The sequence below is a fragment of the Galeopterus variegatus genome, unplaced genomic scaffold (genome assembly GCF_000696425.1).
Source record: "Galeopterus variegatus unplaced genomic scaffold, G_variegatus-3.0.2 Scaffold10586, whole genome shotgun sequence".
Taxonomy (NCBI): domain Eukaryota; kingdom Metazoa; phylum Chordata; class Mammalia; order Dermoptera; family Cynocephalidae; genus Galeopterus; species Galeopterus variegatus.
Genome location: NW_007736697.1, coordinates 12205 through 13535, shown reverse-complemented (window position 1 = coordinate 13535; position 1331 = coordinate 12205). Strand labels below are relative to the sequence as shown.

Below are 1331 nucleotides of genomic sequence, written 5' to 3'. Positions count from 1 at the left end.
GAGTTAAAGATTTTATTTTCCCAGATAGATGTTACTTGTCATCAGTTCAAAGTATACGTCAGAGCGCACAGATTTATATGCAGTGCTCCATTACCGACTGAACTGCAAATGGAGCCAAAATTGGTGTTTGCACAGCGCGGAGGGGAGACAAAGACGCGCAAAAAAGCTGAAAGACCAGTGAACACGTGGTCTTGGAAGGACTGGTCACGCTACATAGTTTTTCATCGCACTGCACATATGTGTATGTATATTTTTCTATAACGTTTGCGTATGTTTCTCATCTGTATATTTGTGAATTACAACAGAGCGGAGTACCTTCTCATCAAGTTAGCACTCTGTTAACCATAAACAGAGGTCGAATCATTTCTGAAGGTCCTAATTCATAAACGTTAAATGTTAAACACCTTTACATACTTATTTGGGAATTAAGTCAAAGATGAAATAATAGTAAAATTAAAGTGAATGGCGAGAGCAAAGAAATCAGTATCGAAACTAAACCTGAAGTCAGGACAGTAAGTCAGGGTAAAAAGGAACGTCCCCGTAGGTCTGTGTTGCCAGTATTACCCGATTGTCACTCAGGTCTGAGGAGATGCTGAGGCGCTCCTGTTGCAGCATCGAGCAGGCTGTATTCATCGGCTGTGAATGGCTTCGCTGGTCCTCCATTCGTGAGTATGCAGCCTTGGTATAGCCCTCCCTGTATGTGAAGGTGTACACGCTCTGGTCCACGTTCACTTGGCTGCACAGTACCGAAGAGGGGTCTACGGGCAGCAAACGTCCACTCTTCTGTAGCAGTTTAACCTTGCGGCGAGGTCGATACTTGTAGTCCGGGTATTTGTCTCTGTGTATGGCCTGTAATCTCTGTGCTTCCTGGAAGAATGGCCATTTTTCGGCTTCTGTCAGCGTTTTCCACTGGTATCCCAGCCGCTTGCTGATCTCTGAGTTTTGCATTTTGGGATTCTCTAAAGCCATCTTGCGCCTCTGGTCTCGAGACCACACCATGAATGCGTTCATGGGTCGCTTGACCCGGTCGTGGCCTATCTCTTTACCGTTTTCTTCCGTTTCACACCGATCGTTTGAGCTAGGATTGTCCGTCCAAAGGAGGGAAGAGTTTTTCCTGGAGTCGGGGATATTCTGTTGCTTCACGTCAGGGCTTTGACTTTCGCCGTTCAATACTCTGAACATAGCGAAAGCATATGACCGCTTTCCAGAAAGAAAAAAAAAGGCGGAGTGTGGCAGAGACAAAACTCAAAAGCCTAAGCGTTCGGAAACGTATTCCAAACCTATTTCTGCCAGAGGCTTTGTTATCTCAACTTTTGTAATAAAATATTCAT

General features: G+C 44.9%; 1 protein-coding gene across 1 annotated transcript; it reads right to left on the bottom strand.

Annotated features, from left to right (window-relative positions):
* Positions 1-504: 504 nt before the first annotated feature.
* Positions 505-1182, bottom strand: SRY (sex determining region Y). Its single transcript, XM_008594334.1, has one exon. It carries the CDS (start codon positions 1180-1182, stop codon positions 505-507), a length of 678 nt encoding a protein of 225 aa, XP_008592556.1.
* Positions 1183-1331: the final 149 nt, after the last annotated feature.

What these genes read in the sequence shown, in the direction of transcription:
- SRY (XM_008594334.1), bottom strand. Translation starts at nt 1,182, where the DNA reads ATGTTCAGAGTATTGAACGGCGAAAGTCAAAGCCCTGACGTGAAGCAA.